At 37.6% G+C, this 26,407-nt stretch overlaps 1 protein-coding gene across 2 annotated transcripts; it reads right to left on the bottom strand.

Annotated features, from left to right (window-relative positions):
- Positions 1 to 3,931: 3,931 nt before the first annotated feature.
- On the bottom strand, positions 3,932 to 15,721 carry LOC109036534 (uncharacterized). 2 transcript variants are annotated; one of them, XM_072296496.1, is made up of 9 exons: positions 15,674 to 15,721; positions 14,709 to 14,809; positions 13,671 to 13,838; positions 11,543 to 11,629; positions 10,634 to 11,059; positions 9,620 to 9,679; positions 8,107 to 8,184; positions 7,200 to 7,448; positions 3,932 to 5,537 (listed from the first exon to the last, which is right to left on the bottom strand). In XM_072296496.1, exons 5-9 carry the CDS (start codon positions 10,974 to 10,976, stop codon positions 5,473 to 5,475), a joined length of 795 nt encoding a protein of 264 aa, XP_072152597.1. In that variant the 5' UTR covers positions 10,977 to 11,059; positions 11,543 to 11,629; positions 13,671 to 13,838; positions 14,709 to 14,809; positions 15,674 to 15,721; the 3' UTR covers positions 3,932 to 5,472. The 2 variants fall into 2 exon arrangements, with proteins under 2 accessions (XP_072152597.1, XP_072152599.1); XM_072296498.1 differs by lacking the exon at positions 15,674 to 15,721 and having other exon boundaries at positions 14,709 to 14,906.
- Positions 15,722 to 26,407: the final 10,686 nt, after the last annotated feature.

Below are 26,407 nucleotides of genomic sequence, written 5' to 3'. Positions count from 1 at the left end.
AGATAAATCGACTCGTCAACGTTAAAATTCAATTTTCCGTGTCAAAATACATAGGGTTACGTGTGCTTCAGTCATTTCAGGTGGTTTGAGGTATGTAACTTTGAGGTAACTTTGGTGTATGAATCGAAAATAAACAATTTCGATCCTGAAAAATCATCGATTTTCCTTAAAAAATCGTTCAAAATCGATTTAACTGTTCAGTATATCCCTCGGTTGGGGGCAGGACATTACCTACAACGGCATTACCTCCAAAAATCCAACATGGTCGAGCGAGAGATCGAAACTTTGGCAATGTGCCCAAATCGATCGGTCGATGTTTCGAGATGTAAGGCTGTCTCGAATTTTACGATGTTGCCAAACCAAAAAGTACGCATGAGATTTCTTTATAGGTGTTTCTCACTTGCTAAGGCTTAAGGCTACTTCCCCAAACGGTATTTCATCAACCGAATCGCGCAAATCTACCTTGGAATCGCGCACTGATATTTCGTCGGAACTGGAAACTCGAGATAGTTAGAGTAATAAAACAATATTTTGATTAACCGGTAATGATGCCTTTAGATGGTGCCTATTTGAATGATATTAAATTGAATTAGTTTTCAGGCGTATTGGGCACTTTTTGAGAGACGTCGAACGTGTTTCCTAGCAATTTCTATTTCTAACCTCTTTTTTACCTTTTCAAACTTCAAAGTTACAAGTGACAACTCCAATATTTCACAGTAGTGTACTTTTTTGCCATTCAGTTATTCATTTCTGTTTATTTGATCTTGAATGAAAATGTTAAATTCTAATTCATAAATCGCTAATTCCATGTAGCCTTCTGGCGGCTATTGATGCAATTTGCTTATCAGCGGGTGATCGAAGAATAAATAACAGTTTCGCATATCTGAAATGACTCCGAGGAGTGTGTATAATATACTGATTAATATTTTTAGTGCTGTAGTAACATCATCTTCTATCTAATATTCCATCAAAATATCCTACATCTCACCTGCTCGTTAAACATTTCTTGAAAATCTAATCAATGCACCGGCGGATTAAACCGCAAGTTTGCTTGGTTTCAAGAAATTTTAGTGACAGGCTAAGGAACTGAGTAAGGAGCCGTGGTAAATAAGAATCTAGGTACTTAATTATATTATATCTCTAGTTTATTTTAAAAATGCCGACCATCGTCAGATGACATGAAAGCAAACCTGATTAAAATTTTGAAGTATATAATAACTCTTGCCAGCCCCTATTTTTGTTTTGTTAGTAAAAGCAGTTTATGGTGATTCAATCAGACGCCATATTTTGTGTCAACATGACATGTGATATATTGCATCGATCGATTCCATTCTTTCAACCACTCATAATTTTTCTCAAATTTTGAGTTTGCAATTCTGTTGTCAGGGTACAAAAGAATTCACTCACCAATTTTGACAAACAAATTCAGCGTGATATAGGTGTGGTGTTTTAGAGAGAAAACATCACATTCTTGTGCAGTTTTGACATCAGTATCAAACATGATATTTTCTCTCTAAAAAGCCACGCCTGTATTACATTGAATTTGTCTGTCAAAATTGGTAAGTGAATTCTTTAGTCTTCTGACAACAGAATTGCGATCTCAAATTTCAGGAAAAATGACGAGTAGCTGAAAAAATGGAACTAATTGATGCGATATAGGTATCCCATGTGTCCAACGAATCACCTCAAAAAGTTTTTATCATCTAAAAACGGAAAGGCTAATGTTGTAGTGAGAAAAAATGGAGTTGGTAAGGGACCTCTTGTTACTGTTCTTTACATGAACACTCCTTCAGGCACCTATATTTTCTGCTTGTCAGGTGACCTGACGAACAGCTCGGCAAGTTGTCTGAACATGCCTTATGGTTGCAGTACTGAATATCTTTTAGACAACTTCTTTCACCTTTTCACACAACCGTTGGCAAGCTTAATTTCTAACACCAGACATCGAACCAAAAAAAACCTCTTCAAAGTATTTTGGAAGTATTTTTGTGGATTTTATCTGTCCTCTCTTCATTGCCGGACAGAAACAAGGAGAACAAACCTTCTCTTGAATTCAATTTGACACTTTTAGCAAACATTAAGTGCACTTCATCGGGCATCAGATTTATCATGAGGCTCTTCATTTGCATGAGCTCTTCCTAAAAATTGACGAAAGGATAAAATATGATGATTTTGTTCAGGACTCATACAATTTTATTCAGGATTTTACTCTGAAGTAATAATTATAGAAATGACAAAACAGAGCTTTGTCTTGAATTCAAAGGGATTTTATTTAACAATAGAGGGAAGATAATATCGGCGTCAACAATAAGACATCTAATGAACGAAAAATGTGTTTAATTGTCGTCTATCAAAATTATTACCTGTATTTAATTTTTTGAGGGAAAATGAAACAGCCTTAGGCTTGAAATATTCATCGATTATTCTTCAAATAGACAAAGATATTCATGAAAGAAATTCCAAGAAATCAGTTTATTTTTTCTTATTAATAAATAAAACATGAAAAAAACGCACACAATATAATGATCAAAGAAACACCATTACAGAATGAAATTTACATAGACAATCTTCAGGAATGGCTTAGATAGGTTTGGTATTCCAGTTATTTTACATTCTCAGATTACCTGAAGCATTAACATAGGAGATCAACACTAAATATATAATTTTAAAAAAAATTAATAATTACAAAGAATACCACCATAATTATAAAAACAACAGAAAAGGACTAGTATGTAACAATAGAGACTATTATGGACATAATAAGAAAATAGAGAATTTGCAGGTGTCTGAAATTCGATGAATTTTGTGTTTAAGTGGAAACTACTGAGTGAACTGAACTCGAGGATACCCTTGGTTCATGAATTGAAGATGTAACAAAATGATCTAATCTGCTAAACTAAGTGTGTTTAAATGGGAAATGCCCCCAGATGAAATCACTAGGCAGTGCATTTCCTCACTTATAATCTATTTTTATAGGTACTATTTCCGATATCAGAAAAAAATTATGAAAAATACTGTGGAATCAGCTCTTTAAGCATTTTCAGATGAAGCAATAATAAATTTGCATGCAAATTCTCCATTATAACAAAAATTTTATTAATTACTATAACCACCTATACCTAAAATAGCGCTTGTGATACTCCGGCCAAGGGTGACGAATTGCTCCAGGTCATTCCAAGTGTTGTAGATACTGAAATTGTAAAAAACAATCCCAAAGATGAGCAATTACTCAACTTGGCGCTTGTGATACTTTCCTCTTGTAAAGCACCTCACAAGTGTCACAAGCTCCATTTTTACCAAAATTAAGTTATGAATAGTCTCAAAGTAACAAGATGCATTCAAAAACGAGAATAATAATTTTTTTTTAGAACAAAATTGCAGAACTATGAATAAAAATCGGTGAAAACTTCCGCATCACAAGCTCCATTTGGGATAGAAGCATCATAAGCGCCAAGTTCGGCAACGGCCCCACCTTTCTGATCCTTTACAATTATTGTTACAGCAACCTTTGGAATGACTCGAAGCTAAATTATTTTCGTATGTCATTATTTGCATCTCGTTATTTAGAGGATAATATATATTTTTAGAATGAAAATAGATAAATATTGAAAATACTCCGTATAGAAGATGATGAATTTTTGTATCACAAAGCCATGGTTCGTTAGAACTAAAGTTAATTGAAAAAACATATTACCAGCGGTTTTCCTTCGGAGCCTTAAAGTAGAGCGTGACCATGTTAATTTAAGCCCTGAACGAAAAAATTTGGTCGAGCTCCTGGAGAATAAAATCGATTTGAAGATTTTTACTCCTAAATTGGCTGAAAATTGCTGATTTCGGAGCAGATATTCCATTAGCAGAATGAGGCAATGTTGTTTTTGATGAGTCAGAGTCGGGGGAAGGTGCGAAAAAGTTTTTAAGCCCCCCCCCCCACCCCCCCCCAAAGCTCATTCAAAGACATATAGAGTTTGCTGTATTCAAATTTACAAGATGAAGAAAATGCCGCAGAGCAAAGAATACGTCAAAACACGCAAAGACCAAAAAAATTAAGCACATAAGAAGCATGACTGAAGAACAAATACACAGCAATACACAGGACAGATTCAAGTAAATATAAAAGCCAAGGCAATAAACGTAAGGCCAAAGGCGATACATTTAAAAGCAGTAAAGTGAAGGCAGCACAAGACAGTAAGCATAAAATCAGTAAAGGCAAGTTGATCATCAACAAAAAAGATCTAGATTTTAAGTATATTCTCGTAGAGATAAGTTTGTACTTTAATTTGTAGCAAAGCTATATTAACATTTGCTCTGCTTCATTTTCTTCATCTTGTACATTTGAATACAGCAAACTCTATATTTCTTTGAATAAGCTTCTTTTCCTTGATTGTCTTAAATACTCTTAAAAAGTCCGCAGTAAAGTAGGATGAATGTGCTTGGAAAAGCCAAACTTTGACCTCTTAGCACAGAAAATGCTAAAACGGAGGCAAAGAGAAGGGGAGAGTGTACCAGAAAGAAGAAAGGTCAAAAAGTTGGGCAAGACTCCTACAGGTAGTGCATGTACATTCTGACAATGAGATACTATGCGCGCACCTATGGCACTGAGCGAAATCAGATAAGCCAACACGCGCAACCACGGGTCCGCCCGGGAGGGTATGCAATATTAGGGACAGATATAAGGGCTTATATTTGAGGGGGGCTTCTGTCCCCTTCCCCCGATGAGACATGCTCATCGAATCAAGCGCATTTGCAAGGCTTTTCCTCTTGGGGGGGGGGGGGGGGTGAGGGGTCGGATTTTTTTTGGGGGGGTGAGGGGGCTTAAAAACTTATTGCACCCTCCCCCAACTCTGAAACATCAAAAACAACATTGCCTCATTCTGCTAATGGAATATCTGCTCCGAAATCAGCAATTTTCAGCCAATTTAGGAGTAAAAATCTTCAAATCGATTTTATTCTCCAGGAGCTTGACCGAATTATTTCGTATAGGGCTTAAATTAACGTGGTCACGTCCTACTTTAAGGATCCGAAGGAAAACCGCTGGTAATACGTTTTTTCAATTAACTTTGGCTCTAACGAACCGTGGCTTTGTGATACAAAAATTCATCATCTTCTACGGAGTATTTTCAATATTTATCTATTTTCATTCTAAAAATATATATTATGCTCTAAATAACGAGATGCAAATAATGGCATACGAAAATAATTTAGCTTCGAGTCATTCCAAGGGTTGCTGTAACAAAAATTGTAAAGGATCAGAAAGGTGGGCTGTTACGGAACTTGGCGCCTGTTGGAGCTTGTGATGCGGAAGTACATCAACTTTCATCGATTTTTAGTCATAGTTCTCAATTTTTGTTCTAAATACAATTATAATTTTCGTATGTGAATGCATCGTGTTACTTTGAGACTATTCATAACTTAATTTCGGTAAAAATGGCACTTGTGATACTTTCCCCGGACGGTGACAATTTCAGAAGCAGTTCAGCGCCTCCTTTTGCAATTGCTCTTCCTCTTGCCCTTGAATTTTTTCTTCCTATTGGACTTAGCTGGAAAAAAGAAAAAAATAAAATTAAAAGTAAGCAAAATGAAGAAGGAGAATGTCATTAGTCATATAAAATACAGTAGGCATTTCATAATTTTTTGTCTACATCAATGCGACTACAGGCAGGGTAAAAGAAGAAAAATTGAAAATAAAAATCAAAGGCCTGTTTTGTGTAGTGATGGTATACGAAACTCAATAACACTCATTCTACTGCACATACATGTATGCGACAAAAATCAGTGGGTGATTATCATTTTTACGTATTTTATCTTCTTTCATCTGCAACTAATATAGGAAGACGATGATCAAGATCACTTGACATTCTCTATATGATCATTGAAATCATGGAATGACAACTTTCCAGAATACTAACAAAGTTTGATCACTCCTTAATTCACCAGACCTCATTTCTTTAAATGTTTCACTTTAGTTTAACAGTCTGGGGAGAATTGTGCTTGCTTCAAAATTTGCAAAACTTGTTTACAGTTTTTTCCCAAAAACTTGGCCAAAAATTATAATTTTAAAAAAGACTACCAAACCGACTTACAATCTAGTAATTACTACATTCCTGAAAAATTTCCACCAATATTACTTTAAGATACCTGTCAATTCCGGCTAGATAGAATAAAATTAGAAAAATATTCAGTTCCTATAATTTGATAATATAAAATGAGATAATCTTTGAAAAAACCTGTTTTACTACGAGGGCAGAATGTACATTTCTCGGCCAAAAGGCGCAGTTGGTGGTGCAGGCCCCCCTACATGTGCACCTCTCCGAGAAGAGAGGTTTGATGGTGAGCTTTTTCAGTTCAGAAAACTATCGTATTGTTGCCTCTCTTGAACGCTGTTTGAGGTATATTTCGGAACACATTATGAGGAATAATGAGTACTTTTCAACCGATGAAAGACAATGGAAAATACTGTTCTCGAAAAACAAAAAGTTTACTTTGAGAGGAAAAAAAAGATTCAAAGAAATCCTGTCTCCTATTCAATGTTTTAAGAATGATAATAGTGCAAAATGTTTTGATTTTCTGCATGTTTCACAGAAATTCTTTCAGATTTAGAGGTTGATTATTTTAAAGGATATGGCTGCCTGTCAGCTGCGGTATTTATCCGAACACTAGGTTCAGTTACAATATTTTCAAATGGAGATGAGGTCTCCAATGGGTCAGTTGCGCTGGTACCAGAATTGAGTTTTGATAATTTCAGATTAAAAATCAGTAAAAAAAATAAACTCTGTCCCAACACCGAGTATCTTGTTGAATAGTAAAGGAGATTTGGTCATTCAAAAAAGACAATGTATGATTTCATTCTCTGTGATGGTACACACTGTGGTTTCTTTCACCTTGGTTCCATCTGTATGTTAATTCCAGCAACTAGCACAAATGTGTGCATCACTAATTGATAAATCCAAGATGGGAGAAACCATTGTATGACTTGCCCCTGAGGATGATGTTATACAACATGCTTTTTAAACAGTGATATTCTCCTTTACTGTTGGGTGTAGAAACTACCCGCTAGGACAGATCTTATTATTTTTTGCTAATTTATACCTTTCAACCATCAAGACGCGATTCTGCAATTAGCACAGTTGTATCATTTAGAACTGAACAAAAGTCGAAACCAAGATGTTTCATTTTATCTCAATGAGGCATGATAATATTACCAGGGGGCATGAAATTTTCAAAGTAGTCATCAGGAACATTCTCCCCAGGTTTATCCAGGGTCAGCCGGGACTGGATGGCCTGGTATTCCGCTTGAAGGTCGCAATATCCTGGATACTCTTCAAGCGGAATTATGTGGTCATCGAAAATTGTTCTTATATGTTTACTTTCAATTTCATTGATTGCACGCATCAACTCTTTCATCCTCTTCAGTGCAGCCAAGCCTGCTCTCATCTCATCTGTAGTTAAGACTGTAAAAAAAGTGGAAGACAATCAGAATAAAGTTTTATGTATCAAAAACACATATATTAAAAAAAAAAAAGGATGATAGCTTTTGAATAAAATGTGAAAAGGAAATCTGAAACAGGCGACAAGACAGCACGGTTGAGATACTCCAACAGAAAAAGGGAAGGCTGATACCACAACAGTGTCCAAAAAATACAGAGGGACCTTTCAGTATTGAGGCGTTCGGCCTATCAAGAGTATCAATTTTCTTATTTAGTTAACATAATAAAGTATAGTTATCTTGTTTGGTAGACAATGACGAGATTCAATCAAATTAATTGGCCAAAGTAGGGTAATATAGAAACATGAACTCATTTCTAATGTTCCAGTTTGCCTAGTATTAATTCTTCCCTTCAAAAACCTTTAATGTGACTGAGACAATTTGTCCTTGTATCATACACAATTTTCACACATTGCACAGAGAAAAAATTGCAATTTTACAGCCAAATTTTCAGACACGCTGCAAATAGAAGAACAGGAGCTCAAATTATTGACCATGAAAGGCAGCATAATTCTACTACCAAAATATTTTCACCTAGTTTTGTACCATCTTCAACAAGGCTGACAATGAACTTCCTTTTAAAAGGAGTCTAAAGGGAAAGTGATGGGGAAAAAATTACTTACATTTCCCCAAGTATGGAACCTTTTCCATATCAAAAGCCGATGGCTCCAGTTCAAGATAGTTAAGTGTCTCCTCACCTCCTGCAAAATTCAATTAAAAAGATTTTAATGGGCGTGCCGGCAAAATGCCTATCTCTCAAACCCTCTTATAAAAACTGATGTGGACAAATCAACTTTAATGGGCGTGCCGGCAAAATGCCTATCTCTCAAACTCTCTTAATAAAAATTGATGAGGACAAATCAACTTAAACAATCAACTTCTGCGCAAGGTATACATGTAAGTACACATTGGGCTACCAGACAAGATTGCATAAAAAGCAAATTACCCCATGGGAAATCCCTGGGCTTGATAGCATACACAGCTTGATAGCTTGAGGCATATACAATACACTCGACACAAGTCAAATGGAGCACAAATCGTACGAAATACCTCATTTGTTATTTTGCCACTCAAGTAATGTTGATTTTAAATACTTTTGTATTTTTGACACCCCATTTTCAAACTTTCCAAGAAGTGAATCTTTTTCTACTTAAAATTTTGCAGAGGAGCCCTGTTATGAATTGCTTCAGTTCAAACCTTGTCTCAAGTCCCATTGTAATGCTGCAATTGCACATATGAGGTTTGCTATTGCTTATATTTTACTGTTTAATGATGCCTAACTGAACTTTATAACTGAACAGAATGCTTGCACATCAATCTATCTGTTCATCAATGGTACCTACAATCACCAATATAAATCAATCACTCAAAGACGGTCAGTAAAAAACACCAAGTACAGTCAATTTTGTGCTGTGATTTAAAAAAAGTAAAAATATAAATCACGTCATATATAAATGTAAGACACGTCATAAATATAAGACTTGTCACATATCGATCCTGCCTCTACTCTTTCCCATGCCGATGCCTAGTGTGCTAGTGCTAGGTTTGTGCCCTTAAGGTTGTGGATTTTGACTCCTGCCTCAACGTATCTGGAACTCTTGCATTCTATACAAGTATTACATTCAAACCCTCCCCCCCCCCCCTCGATCCCTCTACACCATTTCATGGACCATGCAAGTTCTATGAAAAATGTATGATGAACACTTCATAAATTTTATTTTTAAAACATGCAAAAATATCCCTTAAAATAATTTGAATAAGCACACCTTATAACACCTAAATAAGGAAGGAAAATATTTCATTTCTCCAGGTGGCATTTTTAAAAAATGAAAAATATGAAATTCCGATGATCTTTTCGTGGAACTTGTTAATTCATGAAAACAGGAAGCTTGACAGGAGGGGTGGTAGAGAGAGAGAAGAAAAAACAAGCGTACTACCTGTATAATATACAAGAGGAGTTACCTACGTATATTATCAGGGTACAAATTGAAACCACAATTTTCAGTGCAAAGCCCATTTTATTGGCCACTCGGTAGACATTTCAACTGGAAATTGACGTGAACCTTCATCTGAGTGGAGTCACTGAGACCTCCCATTGTTACGCTCGAAAATCCATAAGTTAGCGAATGAATTTACCTGACTCAGATGGAGTCTCTGCCTCACTTCCATCTTGTAGCTCAACGGCGGGTGGTACTTCTGAAAAAGAAAGATGTACATTAGAGAAAGCACACTTTAATTCCTTGTTCATACAGCCTGTTTTCATACATACATCTAGGTTAAGAACATACATCGGTAAAAAATTTTCTTGAATAGGAATGGTGTAACATGTTTACAAAGCGCGACTGACCACCACATAATAAATGACTGAAATTTTATCTCGTAATAAAGTTGCAATGTTGAGCCTTCAGAAAATATTACAAGAACATTCATCAATGTTTATATCATTTGATAACTTCTCAATGGATTTTCTTTTTTAAAAAATATGAAAAAAATATAAGCCGGGTTCCAACTTATGCCTGACCCTTAAAGCTACTACTACAAGCTAGAGAGGTAGAGCTCAGATTCATGTGCTTCATCTGTCTTTAACTCAGATTTAATTTTCCGAATTTTCAATCCTTTTCTCTCGTAAAAATTGTAAAAGTCCACCAAATATCTGGTCAACATATCAACTTACCACCCTTCTTATTGATTCATCAATAATAGGTACATGTCAGTCACCTCATACATATAACAAAAGTCAAAAGAACTTGTTGAAAACACCGTTGCAACATAAATTTTAACAGAGACATGACAATGTTTCTGCAACCTGCTTTTATCAGACAGAATATTAATCACTCAACAATACTGCTGTGCTAAGCAAGAACACCATATGAGCCATTAAGTAGTGCCAAATTTCCTTCGATAAATCACGAGTTTTTAGGAAAATTTTAGAATACTTCCTCACCGATTTTTCAGAGGATTTTGTTCGTAATTTGATCTAAAAAGTCTGAAGATTTCAAGGAAAAATATTGATAATTTTCTTAGAAATATAATATTTTCTGAGGAGAATTTTGGCAACATTTGAATGCTCATACAGCGTTTTTACTTAGTTTGGTAGAATACTAGAGTTTATACATATACAAGGAATGTGTTTTCCCTAAAGATTCTCACCGGAGTCTTTAGCTGGATTGGCCTCTTGAGTCTCCTTGTCTGGTTTGACGAGCTCATCTTGATCCACTGGACTGGGCTGGACTGCACTGCACTGGGGAGGCATCAACTGGCTTTCATCAATTTCAGGGAGCACATCACCTAAAAAGTTCTCACTGGAGTCATCAGTTAGAAATTGAATGGCCCCTTCATACATCATGTTGATGAGCTCATTTGGATCATCTGGCACACTGGACTGGAGAGGGGACAACAGGCTTTCATCAATATGAGGTGGCACATCACTTGGAAAATTCTCACCGGAGCCATTAGCCAGAAATGAACCGGCCTCTTGAGCCTCCTCGTACATCAAGTTTAAGAGCTCATCTCGGCTGTTCGCACTGGACTGGGGAGGGACCAATCGGCTTTCATCAACATGAGGGACCGCTTCATCTGAAAAATTAATTCGTGGCATTAATTTTCTGCAGCAACAAAATAAGGAAAGTAATAATCATGCAAATTCTTCTATTGAAGGAAAGCTTCCCAGATAATTACAGGCAAAGAAGGAAAAAGGAATGACAAGGAAGAAAAGTCAACAAACAAAAAGTTTTGAAGTACTAAGGATGGAGAGAGACTTTTATGCGTTTCTGGCACACACTTTCTTTAATATTTGTTTTTACATATTGTGTTTTTGATTCCTAGCCTATGGAATTTCTTCAGAAGTAAAGTACCAAATTGGCTCTAAATCTAATTGAATAAGTCTCATCCAATTTAAGTGAACAAAATGCACAGTGCCCCATGAGAAAGCCACATTTTCAGTTTTCAGATATTATGCATAAGATAATTATATAGCTACTAGGTGTGGAACGCATAATCAAGGTAATCCTGTCAAAATTCAATGAATCATCATTGAAAATATATATATTAAATTAATACCTGAATCTTCTTCGGGGTTGAAAGCTGCAAAATAAGAGGAGGCGGACTGCTGTTGATCAGGCTGAATATTTTCACCAGCACCTGGAACTGATGAGAATGGATCGCTGAGTATTAATTGTTAAAAAAAAACTTATTTTTGGAGACATTGTAACAAATTTGCTGAATATTTTGCATTATAAAATCCGAATGGTGATTCTAAGTTAATCTTTATGTAACTTTGATCTTACTATTGAAACACGAAGAAAAGTTTCACAGAGTGCATACAGCACCTAGAGGTTCCATACACTCTCTAATTTTTTCCTGCTCTCAACAAGCCTCCCTTGGTCACTCGTGTGCTGTATTAGTTGTAGCACTGGCTCAATGATTAAGATGTCCTGGGTTCAATGCTCTATTAAGCAGCCCAATTGTGATTGTCTCAAACAACGTTTGCTCAGGGCTGGCGTTGAGGAGATGGGGCTCTGATTGTAGTTAATAATATTATACCTTGGGCCAGGGCCGGGCCGGGTTGGGCTTGCGGGAAAAGGCCCGGACTGTACACCTCTCAGGAACCCAAATTTTGCACATCATGACAGGGGTGAAGAGGAATGTGTCCAGTGACCAAATTTTTAAAAATCTTCATCTTTATGATGAAATGAAAAACAGAAAAAATAGGTACAAATTGTTCAAGAGATTTTTATAGAATGCACAGCTGTGATGTCACTGCAAATCTTATTCCCACTTGCTACAAGTTTGATCGCAGAGACCAGAACCTCTTACTTTCTCCTCGGTTGGGCCCAGGTCCCTCATGAGTCAAAAGTATTGTTTTTTTGAGTTTTCAGTGCTTAGGTGCTTCAACAAGTTAGGAGATTAAGCAGGAAAAAAAAATGATTGAGAGATGAGGTGGATTGCATATTTCAAGAAGGAACCAAAAATGTTCAAATGTGCTAGGATTGCGCAACTTACTTTCGTTGCAAGAAATTAGTGAAATCGTGCAATAAATTAAATATACTAAGGTCATTTTGTCTTGAATTTTTAGTTTATTGGGAGTAAAAATTAAATTTGTTGAGATGATCAGTTTGTATTTGCGAGGTAAAAAAAGTTGCACAATCTTAACGCCATGGGAGTGCTCTTGATTTCTTTTTACAAAATGCAATCCATGTATTAATGGTCCTATAATTCCAGAAAACGCCAAATTCATTGCAAAAAGATTCTGTCATTCGAATTTTACAGCAAGTAGTGGATGGTTCAAAATATTTTTCAAAAAATAGGATCTTTTTCCAAACATAAGCTTGCTGATTCTGATAGCTGTGCAACTGCATGGGAGCTTATGGCAAATTCTCAGACTTGGAAATGAGTCACTTTTAAAGATTTGAAAGGTCTTAGCAATCGCCTTGTCTGTTGTGGATCAATGACTGATGAGGGAATAATTCTGTTAGCCATCGGTATTGATGACAAAATTCTGATGATGATGAGGACGGGGAACCTTTCTTCACCACTAGTTTTCAGTAAGAAGCAGAAGTAGCGTTGAAAATGACTAGAATTTAAATGGAACAATTCTCCAGCTTTGAACATTTAATCTTTTCCACACTCCTTAATCTTGAGATTTCGAGACCAAAATTGACGCAGAACGTTGTGGCTCTTCGAAGTACAACAAAAAATACGAGTTTGCTGTGTGTAAAAATACTGCAGTAAAGCAATTGCATTTGGTGCAGCGGTAAACACTTACCCTTGTTAGGAAATTTAACCAGTTTCATAAATATTAGGAAACATTAATCATCAGTTCAGCATAAAACCGTCACTTTTTTGACCTCCTTGATTTGAAAACCTCCTCTTTCGGAACATTCATTTCATTCAGTTTTTGTTACATTCCCTTAAGCTTTAATTCAGAGAGGTTCCACCGCACGTTTTTAAGAACAATTATGAGAGTTTTTACCAAGCGTGATATAATGTAAAAACTGTTTTGACTCGATTTCTCAGATCACCAAAGGAGATACAGTTTGTTTCTTCTAAAATAGGGATTTGTCAAATGATAATCATGGAAAATGAGCAATACTAAGAGTATACTACCAAGTACTGCTAATGAGTACTATTAATAGAAGGAGAACTTTCTGCAATTATTCTATCATTAAAAAAAGTATTTATTTCTTACCTGAACAACTCTCTAGCACTGGACCTGCTTCAGCGAACAGGGCATCAATGACTGCATTTGGAGCCTCTGAGCATGCTGAAGCAGTATCGCTGAATTCTGAAGCAGTTTCGCTAAATTCTGAAGCAGTTAGTGTATCGCTGAAATTTGAAGCACTTTGTGTATCGCTACCTGATAACAAAAAGATGAAATATAATGATGGTACATATCTTGTTGTTACAAGTATCTTATTTGCACTTTTGTTAGAAGAAGGCCTCAGAAGAATTATAATTCTCTTTTGAGAGGTCATGACACTTAAAGTAGCACTGCAGCTTAGAGCTTGGGTGCAACCTTATGTTTTGTCGCATGTATTCACATGTACTCCACAGATGACTCTAAGGAAAAGAAACTTACAATTTAAGGAGATCTTTCTGAGCTTATTTTGTCAAAAATTGGTGATATGAAGCCCTTTGTACATGAGTGCATACACAATAGTGATTATATAAGTATAAATACTGGTTTAAAATCATGAAAATCTCTCTGAGATGATTGTGTTTTGTAGAAAGTTCAGTTATTACCCTCTGTAATTTTGGCCAAAAATGGTCCTTCAGTGAGAAAATTTGATTCAAAAATAATGAACAAAATTCGCTTCATAACAGGTACTTAAATATAATTGTCATCATAACAATTTGTGGTAAAATGCAATGGGTGCTAGCATATGAGTGAAAACAACCATTTAAAATGCCTCGTATCCCTCTTTGAGGAACGTAGAATACCTGAATGGTCTAGTTTACTTTTTGGTCATAACGCCAGGTTTCCAAAGTTTCTTTTTAAAAAAAACACATCATCTGACTTCACCTGGTGGTAAGAGCATAATAGAGCTTACCTAGCTTAACCTTAGAGGAAAGTTTCTTCCTTTTCTCGCGGCTGTAGTAGCATTCAGTGTTTCAGCAGGGCAAAGTAGTTGACCAAGACATATCACTTAATGCAAACGATAAGATCAGGGGGTTAAGATTACCACTTGTACTTGAGGAGGAAAATAATGGAACAACGGGACCCAACCTTGAGAATAATCATATAAGTGATGCTCCGAGTAACTTGCTGGAGTTTTGTGCCTCAGGAATTAAGGTAGAATTTGTCATAGCCGGCTCCCATACATCTTGCTGTGACATAAGGTAGAATGATGAATTAAAGTAACACTAACAGCTAAAATTGATGTATTATGAATGCAAATGTAGGTTTTACTTCGAAATGGATTTGTCAGAGGAGAACCATTCATTGTGCGTAGGGTAACAAAGGGCCACTTTCTACATTTATATCAGTTTAATTTAGCCTTCTAACATTTTTCATTTCAGATTTCTTCCACATCTTTGATTTCAGAGTTTTAAAGGTACCATTCCTGTGGGCAACGTGCTGCTGCTGCTCCGTCCTTGTTGATGTGCAATCATTCTGTCAGCCTCTTGTGCCATATCATAAATTTTCTATTTGTTAGCATGCGTTGAGATACGGCATGTCAAATGTATTTTTCACATTTACTTCAATACTGATTTGTTTGCATTAGATTTGGGTTCCTATCACCATACGTCTATTTCTTGCTAAGCTGACCTGATGCAAGGCAAAAAGACAGACACAAATACAAACACACACACCCTCACCTTCACACACAAATCTTCAAATCTTCCTTTTCATACAGGAAATTGTGGAGGCATAGATGCTCTACACAAGGAGAGGTCATAAGCTTGCTTACCTTTCTTACTTTATTTTTCGATCGTTTGTAATGAGTGCCACCAGCTAACCAAAAAAGGGTTGGTTTTGCTAGACTAGATGAAATGATATACAATGGCAGCTTCTAATCTGCGTGCTTTTACCTACTTTCCTTGCTTTACTGTTTAAGATGAGGATCCTTTTATCTCATATGTCCTAGATTTTGGATTTTCTGCCGTCCTACAAGAGATAGAAGCTTGTTTTTATGGGAGAGGAATGTTAAATTTTTTTTTCCAATCTATCTTAAATTGTTGTGCTTTTACCTGTATTAAGATTTCCGTCGATTTTATGTACTGTTTTTCCAATAAAATATTGACTCGGCTTAGAGTTGATCGGGCATGATTCATTGGTCCGATTTTTCGATAGTCTAATCAGATGCAGCAGGGAAGAGAGGAGCCTTCTTTGTTTCTGATTTTTTCCTAAGTACTGAGTAGAATAATAACTAAAAAAAGATTTGAAAGAAATGGGGGGAAAAAAAAATGAATTGAAAATATAGAAACTTAAATAAATAAATACTAGGATCATCAAGTGGGTCAAATTGATCCATTCCGCGATTTTGGTTGCACATCACAGCAAGAATTTTCAGGCAAGGGAGGAGAGTTTCTATGACTTTTGCCGACTTCTTGGAAGTTCATTGCCACTTCAAAATTAACTTATTAAGAAATAGTAAAAAGATTAGCAAGCACTGCGAGCATTCATCGTGTAAAATGCAAGAAGATCATGGATTGTTGAAGGGTCCAATTGCATATCCAAAGTTGGAGCAAAAAAGTTCTCCCTTTTTTGCTCATGAAGTGCTTAAAAGGAAACTTAATTTTGAAAGAATGAGATTGTGCAAAATAACTTCAAATCTTACCTCAGCAGTATTTCCAAACATTAAAAAAATTGAGCTCTTCTTTCTGGCATTAACAACTCTTAGACCATTATCAGGGTTATCTTTTGATCCTTGAGGAACAGGTTCAATTATGGGCTCAGGACGGTCAAAAACGAGAACTTCTGTATTAAAAAACACATCTAACGTTGAAAAAAACTTTTTTACACCTAATGCATTCAACCTTTTTCATGAAGCTGAACTAAATGGGTCATTAGAACATGAACAAATTTTAACATGCGAATACATTTTTCTGAAGGTAAATGACGCATAGGGACAAGATGCGCACATTTAAAAGACAATAAAATAACTTAGAGACTGAGGACTGCGCAGTTCAAAAAGCGCAAGTTTCCTGCAAATTTAAAACGCCCCAGTTTTGCATCAAACCAAATGATGTCATTAAGCACGAATCAGAAACGAGCACTAACCTCTACCACATCCATCAAAAGTCTTTCTACTCCTTGTACATGAAAAAAAGAAGCAAAGTCCCAAACCTACAATCAAAAGTCGCCTTCAAACCCCCTCTAAAATTTTAAACCACTCACAAACCAACCTGCTAATTAAAATTTTGAAACACAAAACTTCTGGGGAATGGTTCAATGATCTATGTAAGCTACTTTTTCAGGGCCCCCCATAACTTTCGTTTCCGACGCCCCCCCGCCCCGCCCCCCCCCCAGTGCGGGGCCTACGGGCCCCTCAACTTTCTTCCTACTAATGGCAACATCCCCTTTGTGACACCTCAATTCAAAGAGAATTAAAAAAGACAATTTTTGGCGCAAACCGCAAGTCAAACTCTTGATTTTTGACAAACTGGCCACCGGTCAAATTTCATAAAAACGGAAATGTACATCAAGCAACAACTTTACGTTGAAGTAAGTTTTATTATAACAAACATCAGTGGAAACCACAGTACTTCACTGCCATCATTGTCCCGTCATTCCAGTGCGTTTGAAACTCTTTCACGTCTTTGGACTTCTTAAAAGCAGGCTCTCAAGAAAGAAAAACTTCTAAAATCTCAACTCACAGAATGTTGGAATCAATGCAAAAGTGAAGGTCATTCCCCCCCCTGTCTGAAAAATAAATTTTCAAAAGCTTGATGGCCAGATATAATTCATTGCTTGAAACCTCCAATTCTTTCGCAAAATGGTACAAATATCGCCGCTACATTGACAAGCTTGAGCAGGATTTTATTTTGGTTTGGAAAAGTACCTACATGCTTCTACTTCAGGCATTTGAGAAAGCTTCTAATGCTGTTACCTTTATTCAACATGGGCTTCTTAGCAATGCTTTTTTATGACACCTCTCGGTACAGCTTTCCTTCTTTGCCGATGAGAAGTCTTTTTCCGCAGAGGAGCCGGTCTAGAGATGCCCCCTTTGTAGACGGCCTTTTCCAGAGAATGCCTCCGTTTCTCCAGAAAAATCTTCTTGTGCTGCCTGAGAATAGTCCAAAGCAAAATTGATAAAGAACAATTTTAAAATTTAAAATGTCATCGGGTTTAAGTGTCATCGCAGCAATCATCTGGGATAACATCTATAGGTAAAAAAAATACTTTATTTTCCCTCTCTTACTACTGTACCTCCATTAGGATCAGGTTTTAATACGTTAAAATAACCCCCCACACGTTTTCTCTCACTCGGTAATCATTCTACCATACAATTTTTTGTGAGGTATACATGTTCATGATGAACTTCCGAACCAAACAAACAAATGGTTACCTTATTTACATGGCTAAATTGTGCATACCTGTTAACTGCTTAAAGCTGGCAGAAGGAACTATACACCCTGGTCCTGAAAATTGCTCACATTTTCCTGCATATATAGTATAAAATTATTTTCCCTCTATCTTCTGAATTCTTTGGGTCATATATATGTTCGGCGAAAGTGTTCTCAGATGCTTTTTAAAAACAAAACAAGAATCGCACCATCTGAATGCGTGTTGACATAGGTATTATGCAAGAGGGTTCTTATTACCTTCTCTTCAAATTGACCTCTTAGAACACACTTTAACGTGAGGTTCGGTGCTAAAACTAGAGCCACAGCACTGCTGCAAGGTCATGTTACTAGAAGAGAACATTCCGGCCAGTAAGGAATGTTGAATTTTTTTTTTAAAAGAAAGCGAATGAAATAATTTTATTTCAGATAGGTATGAAAAAGAGATTGTGTCGACTTCTTAAATAATATAAAGTTTTTTATATAATGAGAATAATGTACAGATTTTCATTTCAGATCAATACCCTCCTAGCATACCGCTACATATGGTACTCCTGGTATAAGGCCAAGCACCACCTAAAAAACCTTTGAAAATAATCATAATCCAATTGTAGTGGCATAAACTTAATACTGTATACTGTTTACTTACCTAATTTTTCAAGTGCTTATTTTCCACAAATGGACGACCACAGGAGGCTCAACCTGTCCAATAATCTGAAAACAAATGTTCTTATTAATTACATTACTTTCTAGTTAAATTTGCAAAATTACTTACAAGACACTTCAAGGAAAAACCAACCATGACCAAGCATCATTTTCCCTTTTTTCATTCCGGTTCGGCAAAGTTAAAAATCGATTCTACGTGTAAAAAAACGTAGGAATCCATGTCCTACTCATTGCGTAAACAACGATAAGAACCCCGCCGATACATCAATTCTACAAGAAAACAGCAAAAAATTAGGCCGGATTGTGAGCCCTTTGCCCCCCACCCGTAACTCGAAAACGGTTCCTATACTCATCTTGAAATTTTTTCCTGAGTTTTCTGTTAATATAAGCTTCCATTTAAACCTTGGTTCGATGGTCGAATCGAATACCTAAAAAGGGGCTAAATTTTAGGAGGCTCTTTCCCTTGCCTGGTGTATTTTTCGTTGTAGATTCCATTTTTGAGCATATTTCAGCCGAATAACGAGTTTTAATACGATTTTGACACACTTTTTCATGACTGTTGTAAATGGGACCCCTGATAGCTTATTTTTCTCGTTACCTTCGGCGAATGGGACCGTAGGCGTCTTATATAAAGAAGAATTTTGCAGAACTTAACTCGAAGACATTACTTGAGGAGTAAGGGAGGGCTGCTTCACAGGCCCCTCACCATTAAGGTTGCCATATTTCTTTCAATTTCTGCTAACATGTTTTTTTTTTCATGTTAATTGGATTCTCGCTATTGCATACTGACACGCGGAGCATTCTGATAATGTTTATTTTGGGCGCTTCTGGGTACCAGATGCGCCCTTTCCAGCCGTTCGACTCCCCCGATGTAACATGTACTATACTACATACCGTTTTGCCTTATGGGTAATGACGCCATTCTGGTACACCCGGGAAAATTTGATTTTCTTCTGCATCTGGTATTCGTAAAAGTTTTCGTGAAATGTTTTGCTTTTAAGTATAACAATCTCGCACGGACGTATTACCTGGTTAAACTATTTTGGGGCTTCGTTATGCTTAAATGCCTCATATTCGAGGTTGTAGTTTCAGATTGATTCGAAAAAATCACGAACAGTCACGTGATCTCTTCATTTTAGTGACGTATTACTGTGCTATTTTGTGATTGGTTCATTTTCTCGGCGCAGCATCGTCAAGCGTCAGCTGTTTGCGGCTCTGGGTCAGAGACAAGAGACCCTCCACTAGTAACTTGGCCATGGTGGAAGCTTTTACTTTCGGGACTTCAGCATTCTACTGTTGACTTACCTACATGGTTGATGTTCAACAACGTGTTGGCAGTTTCGTTTCGCAAACAAGCCGAAAATGGCCGACGTTTGGGAAAGTTGTTTGGCTTATGACGTCATCCGAAGCTCATCATCGACCATGTAGGTAAGTCAACAGCCGAAAATAGGGTGATGACTGTTGCTCGCTCATAATTGTCCATAAGGAATTGTTGAAACCCCGAAAGTAAAAGCTTCCACCTGTCGCTAGGAGGCCAGTGGAGGGTCTCTTGCAGAGACAAGAGACCCTCCACTGGCCTCCTAACGACAGGTGGAAGATTTTACTTTCGGGGATTCAACAGTTCCTTATGGACAATTATTAGGGAGCAACAGTCATCACCTCAATTTCGGCTGTTGACCTACCTACATGGTCGATGATGAGCTTCGGGTGACGTCATGAGCCAAACAAGTCTCGCAAACTTCGGCCATTTTCGACTTGTTTGCAAAACGAAACTGCCAACACGTTGTTAAACATCAACCATGTAGGTAAGTCAACAGTAGAATGCTGAAGTCCCGAAAGTAAAAGCTTCCGCAATGGCCAAGATACTAGTGGAGGGTCTCTTGTCTCTAGTCTCTTGTCTCTGCTCTGGGTTGAAGGTTTAAGGTTATGTCAGAGAGAATAGAAAGTTAGAGGCCCGACTCGATGCTAGGTAATTGAAACAGATGCGCTCGCAGCGCGCTCGCTGGCAACGTACGCAACTACTATTTTTCTATTGTTTTCCAGAGACTAGCGGCGGGTATGTTGCTGCCGGACCACCTTCACGTAGGCAATTTGTTATACATCGTCCGTCCGCAATACTCTCGCTTGGCCGTATGAAAACGTTCCTCGCATGCGCAGTGTTAAAGAAGCGCCCTCCAACGCTTTGGCGTTGGAACTGCTTGTTTCTACTATTTTCCTCCAGCCAGTCAATAGACGTTTTCATTTTTATGAACCCCCTACTCTTTCAGTTAGGTATTCAACAAATATGCATACTTCAAAAAATAGATCAATATAGGTATTAAAGAAATAAAAAAAGAGAGATGTATATACTGTAGCTTCTTTTTATCGAGTCATCCTAGAAAATTATTATAGACTAGGGGCTTGAGGCCGCTACGCGGCCGCTGAACACTGGAAGGGAACTGCTCGTAAGAAATCATAGAACAACCACGTTCAAGTTATTTATTATAATTGAATAGCAACTTGAATTGACAATAAAATTTGAAAAAAGATAAAACATGCTCTGAAATTTTGGAAAATGAAATTGGAATTTTTAATTTATCATTCTTTAATAACGATTTAAATATATAATCTGGAAAAATTCAATTATTCCGAAATATAGGTAATTTCGGACTTTTAAATGTGAAGTGCTAGTATTGTGATGCCTTGCATTTCAAAAAAGAGGAGGTGAACGGCCATTTTAACAGATGTTGTCATAATGGTCTTCTCAGACTTGCCGAGCCTGGAATCAAAGACCAACTTCGCAACCTCTTCTCCAAACCCATTTTCATGACCAACATTTTGAGGTACATCAGTTGTATGGCTTTTGCATCTCTGTCTGCTTCCAAAGCCCATATAATTTTGAACCAAATCTTCTGCTATCGAATACGAAAAATCATGGAGAATTTAAGTTTTATGTTGACCAGCTTCTCGAAAGAAAAATACAATTTCAAAGGAAGTCTGCAACGTCGCAAATGGAGAAACGTCGTCTCTCATTTTTCCCAAAAACATGTATGTATAAAATTGATGGCATTATGACTGGCCTCCCTCAACTTATATTCGTATGTAACGATAAACAGTGGGACGCGTTTGCTACGGCGCCTTGATACAACTATACAACCTCGACGGATGTCCGTATTGCGTCCAAAAATTTGAAGGCGTTTTGACCCCCTGCTCATACTACCTGTAGTTGATTCGATCGACAAACGCGTTGGTCGGCGGTAACGGGGACTTGATGCATTTTTTTTATCTTGATGGATGTCCGTATCGCACCGACTGAAGTGCGAAACCACGTATCTTCATTGCGGTGTTTCAAAATTTCCGTCCTTAATTCATCTCTTCCATGAGAAACAATCCAAATTTACGACTTTAAATTTTGAACCAAATCTTCTGCTATCGAATACGAAAAATCATGGAGAATATAAGTTTTATGTTGACCAGCTTCTCGAAAGAAAAATAAATTTCAAAGGAAGTCTGCAACGTCGCAAATGGAGAAACGTCGTCTCTCATTGTGCCCAAAAACATGTATGTATAAAATTGAAGGCATTATGACTGGCCCCTCTCAACTTATATTCGTATGTAGGTAACGATAAACAATGGGACGCGTTTGCTGCAACGGCGCCTTGATACAACTATACAACCTCGACGGATGTCCGTATTGCGGTCAGAAAATTGAAGGCGTTTTGACCCCCTGCTCATACTACCTGTAGTTGATTCGATCGACAAACGCGTTGGTCGGCGGTGACGGGGACTTGATGCATTTTTTTTATCTTGATGGATGTCCGTATCGCACCGACTGAAGTGCGAAACCACGTATCTTCATTGCGGTGTTTCAAAATTTCCGTCCTTAATTCATCTCTTCCATGAGAAACAATCCAAATTTACGACTTTAAATTTTGAACCAAATCTTCTGCTATCGAATACGAAAAATCATGGAGAATATAAGTTTTATGTTGACCAGCTTCTCGAAAGAAAAATAAATTTCAAAGAAGTCTGCAACGTCGCAAATGGAGAAACGTCGTCTCTCATTGTGCCCAAAAACATGTATGTATAAAATTGAAGGCATTATGACTGACCCCTCTCAACTTATATTCGTATGTAGGTAACGATAAACAATGGGACGCGTTTGCTGCTACGGCGCCTTGATACAACTATACAACCTCGACGGATGTCCGTATTGCGTTCAGAAAATTGAAGGCGTTTTGACCCCCTGCTCATACTACCTGTAGTTGATTCGATCGACAAACGCGTTGGTCGGCGGTGACGGGGACTTGATGCATTTTTTTTATCTTGATGGATGTCCGTATCGCACCGACTGAGGTGCGAAACCACGTATCTCCATTGCGGTGTTTCAAAATTTCCGTCCTTAATTCATCTCTTCCATGAGAAACAATCCATATTTACGACTTTAAATTTTGAACCAAATCTTCTGCTAATAAATTAAGAGCAAATGACAATGTGGGAGACCACGCTTTAGCAATTCAATTACATAAACATGTGCAACAACTCTACCCAGAACATTCACAACAATCATTGGATCACAATGAGGACTTAATACAGATATTTGGTCGGCAGAAGATTTGGTTCAAAATTATATGAGCTTTGGAAGCAGACAGAGATGCAAAAGCCATACAACTGTTGTACCTCAAAATGTTAGTCATGAAGATGGGTTTGGAGAACAGGCCGCGAAGTTGGTCATAGATTCCAGGCTCGGCAAGTCCGAGAAGACCATTATGGCAACGTCTGTTAAAATGGCCGTTCACCTCCTCTTTTTTGAAATGCAAGGCATCACAATACTGGCACTTTACATTTAAAAGTCCGAAATTATTTTCCGGATAATCATTTTCGATAAAATTATCAGTGCTCTGCCGAAATGGATTGAGGTTATTTCCCTGTTCACCCCTACGTCGTACATTATCCATCTCGCTGAGATAGCCATCATGCCGCACTTTGCGTCGCGCGGATAAATTGCGAGAAACATTGCCACGCTTCGCCGGACGCCCACGTTTTCGACTCCGATCCATTCCCAATGTCAAAACGAATACGCGCACTTCACTAAAAATTCGGGATTCTTCATGCACGACAAATATTAACAAAATTCAAAAGACGACGCGCACTGTACGAAGAAATCGGAATTCTTCATAAGCGACGAATGTCCATGACGACGAACGCCTCGGGCAGCCGATTCATCAGCTGACCGAGAACGAACAGCACGGGGAAAACGAAAAACCGCGCATCTCCCAGCGTGACGAACGGGATAAGCGATCTTTCGGAGGGCGCGAGGGGCGCGGGGCCCGACGCGCGATCCCCGTGTTTTTCTCGACCCCGCGGGACCGGGACGGTCCCGTCGGCACCTCCGACGCCCGGATCGGCACGACGGTTGCGGCGCAATTTCGAAACAGAAATCGGGCTTACGGAATTATATATATTATTAGGATTAGGATACTCACCACAAGATAAAAAAATTGAATGTGCAGTAGGTAAAAAAAAAAAAAAAAAAAAAAAAAAACAGGCATTTATCTTCCATTAATTCGTTTAGTTTCTCGGAGTTTGGAGTGAAGTTTGAATCACTTTTATTGAGAAAATATTAAAATAGGAGGAAATTCATTTTTCATGCAAGTTCTTATCCCTTGAAGAACCTCTGAGAAGGACCAATGTCTCTTGAAGAAATTTATTGTTCTTCTTTTTCAACCCACAACCGATTTTTTATTTGTATGGAGCTCATGGAAGAGTTCTACGTATGTTGAAGAAATTTTGCAAGAAACGGGACATGTGAAATATACAATGCGCAAAACATACACCTTAAACTTTATCGCACAGTATAACACTGATCGAATTAGCTTCATAGACTAACAGGAGGTTAATGTCTCGCCAAAATATCAACAAATCAGCCAAAATCAGATATTATCAGTAGAAAAATTACCTAGATTGAAGGACCGTGTGATTCACGATTTTATTGATGACATTAGAGCAAGATCGGATTCCCAGCAGGCGTGACTTCCTATCATTCAAATGAACAGTTTTCACAGATTAGCGGCTACTTATTACATAGTATCATTAGAAGCAACCTAACAAAGGATTTTGCGGACACTTGTAGACATTTTTTTATCGAGCTATCTTAACATTTTTTTGGGCGTTTTTTAAAGCAAGTTTAGGAGGTGGTTTTGGTCCTCCTAAAAATATGCCAATGCACATTAATGATATACCAAAATATTCCTTAAAGAAAGGAGAATAAGCATGTTTAATTGAAATTTTGATTTATCTCCCAAAGAACTCATGCAAAAGCGAAATAGAACCTTGATCACACGGCAAATTTGATACCACCTGTAATGTCAGCTTTAGGCAAACCGCATGTCAAAGCGGAAGGGTTCAAAGACCCTTGAACCATGGATACATTCATTTTGGAAGCTTAACTACCAGAAAACCAAGAAAACATATTTAAAATCCGACTTTTTTTTTGTCGCCCATGACCGACCTCTACCTTTGACTCGATCCACCGTGGGCCGCCCCTCAAAATTTTGGGGGGACCAAAAAGTTGCTACTTTAGAGTACAAGTTGTACTACTACGTTCAAAAATGGCGAGTTTTGAAAGTTTTGTGCGGGGGTGCGCGGCAGGGGGCGCCGCGCAGTGCGGTGTCCTTATGGAGCGCACCCCCGCACAAAACTTTCAAAGCTCGCAGACAAAAGCACGTAGAGACGTGAAATTTGGTATGAGAGGTCTTGAACATATAGGCTATTGTTAGAGGAGATCAAATTTTGTTAATGACACTTTGGGGCGGGAGTACTGATACTTGAAGGCGAGCGTTTGGGCGGTAGAGACCGAACTCATAGCTCAAAGACAGACAGACATAGAAAAGAGAAATTTGATGTGAGACCTACACATACGTGCTATTGTCGGATAGGGTCAAAATTTCATAATGACACTTGTGGCGGGGTGAGGGGGGCGGAAGCAGTGATACTTGAAGGCGTGCGTTTCGGCGGTAGGGACAAACATTTTAGTCCGAAAATTTGCTTATTGGCAAAGACATAAATTAGAATCTTTAACTGCCAATGATAATAATTTGTACGCTAAAAATATGTGTATTATGTAGGTAATAAAAACTTTTCATCACATTCTTATGTTTCAGGATCTAAAAACAAAGCGAGTGCTCGCAAAATATAGCCGAGGACTAGTCGTACACTGCAGGAATGGAAATGTTGCATGTGTGAGGAATTTGCGATATTTGTGGGGTTGACTATTGTTTATGGATGAAATGTTTTAACAGCATGATGAAGTATCCTGTGTTACGGAAAGCATGACAACTTTTCAAAACTCGTAAGGCACACCGAGCGATGAGTGTTTTAGCACCAAACTCGCTTTGATGAGTTCATGTGTTCCCATTATTGTTCACATCTCTGCCGTGATAGGTTAGAGAGCAATAAGTGTCAAATTATGGAAATCGAGTTTCCTTCAAAATTAGTCTGATCTTTTTCAGATGATATCACTGAAATTGCGGAAATAGAAAAATTCACCTTAATTGTATCAAAACAAGACAAATGAGAAAGCCGTAAGTGCTCAAAAAATGACGTAGTTTTAGGCAAGACAGCAGTAAAGGCAATATTCCTCGAGAGAGCCAATGAAAACAGTGCTTTTAAGTAAAAAGCCGCCCTCTTCTGCCAATTTCTAAGCTGAAAATGTGCTTGATGTGTCTTCAAAACGCAATCACTAAAGTCAATGTTCTACAATCATGCAGAAGA

Source organism: Bemisia tabaci, chromosome 2, assembly GCF_918797505.1.
Source record: "Bemisia tabaci chromosome 2, PGI_BMITA_v3".
NCBI classification, from domain to species: domain Eukaryota; kingdom Metazoa; phylum Arthropoda; class Insecta; order Hemiptera; family Aleyrodidae; genus Bemisia; species Bemisia tabaci.
The sequence above is the reverse complement of the archived record's forward strand: the minus strand, read 5'-3'. Positions and strand labels throughout refer to the sequence as shown.

Coding starts and splice junctions, on each gene's coding strand:
- LOC109036534 (XM_072296496.1), bottom strand. CDS start 10,976: ATGTACGAGGAGGCTCAAGAGGCCGGTTCATTTCTGGCTAATGGCTCC. Junction 9,680..10,633: donor CAATCCAGCTAAAGACTCCG/GTGAGAATCTTT, acceptor TTTCTTTTTCAG/AAGTACCACCCGCCGTTGAG. Junction 7,449..8,106: donor GGTTCCATACTTGGGGAAAT/GTAAGTAATTTT, acceptor CTTTTTTTACAG/TCTTAACTACAGATGAGATG.